The 1,011-nt window shown below is 56.9% G+C and overlaps 1 protein-coding gene across 1 annotated transcript; it reads right to left on the bottom strand.

Annotated features, from left to right (window-relative positions):
• Positions 1-133: 133 nt before the first annotated feature.
• On the bottom strand, positions 134-1,011 carry SDRG_04824 (hypothetical protein). The gene has a single exon (XM_008610511.1). It carries the CDS (start codon positions 979-981, stop codon positions 202-204), a length of 780 nt encoding a protein of 259 aa, XP_008608733.1. The 5' UTR covers positions 982-1,011; the 3' UTR covers positions 134-201.

Raw genomic sequence — 1,011 nt, 5'->3', positions numbered from 1 at the left:
GAGGCCTAGTTGGGGACGCCTCTTTTGAAAGCGTCTTTCGAGCACATGGCGGACAAGCATCATTGCAGTCGTGACAACGTCTCTCGAGCGAATCCTGTGGCCGCATCGTTTCATCGGGACTGAATCTGTCATTACTAGCCACAAGTGTATTAGCAGGTTTCAAAGATGCAAATAATGTACATTGGATCCAATATCTTTTAACTAGGGCTGCTCAGGCTCAGATCTTGAATCATCCCGCACGTAGTTGGAGGCTCGATAGACGGGAAAATCATCTTCCTCGTCGTCCTCGTCGCCGTCCTTGCTCGAGCACACGGTGGCTTCAATCGCAGGTCGCGAGGCTGCCATCTGACGGTCCTTCTTCTTGATGTAAAAGCCAGCGAGAGCGCCGAGCACGCCAACTGCAAAGAGACCCGCGAGGATGCCGCCGAAAAGACCATCCCCCGACGGCAGCGAGAAACCGTAGTTGTAACTTGGTGGGTCGACGCACGTTTTCTCGTTGCCATTGCAGCTCGACTCGCCGTAGGAGTACAAACCGTCGTCTTGAAGAAGCAGTCGCTCGACGCTCGCTTGGCACGTCGCCCAGTTGGAGAAGAATCGGCACTCCCCAAACGACGACCATTGGACTTTGGAGACGCAATACGATCTTTGCTGGAAAGACCGCACGGCCGCAATACCGAGAGGCCCGGAGACACAGTGGGCGAGGCTGCCACGAGCGTCAAAGAGCGGAAGCTGCCGTTTTGCCGCCCAGCACCACTCGTTTGAGCCAGAGTAGCCTTCGTTGCCCCAGTGCTCTCGACGCGCGGGTCCGCACGGCGCTGGAAATGTTGAGAGACTCGTATCGTTGTTGCCGCTGGTCCGATTGCCTTCGTACGCGGCCAGTAGTGGCAAGAGGTCGTCGACGTTCTCGCCAAGCAGACAGTTGACGCCATTCACGGCGTAGCACTCGGGATGGGAGCTCTGAGCGGCGAAGCGCACCATCATGAAGCCTTCCCATGTGCCAAGGAAGCGCCA

This window comes from Saprolegnia diclina (genome assembly GCF_000281045.1).
Source record: "Saprolegnia diclina VS20 unplaced genomic scaffold supercont1.12, whole genome shotgun sequence".
Taxonomy (NCBI): Eukaryota; Oomycota; class Saprolegniomycetes; order Saprolegniales; family Saprolegniaceae; genus Saprolegnia; species Saprolegnia diclina.
This window is presented reverse-complemented; position numbering and strand designations above follow the sequence as displayed.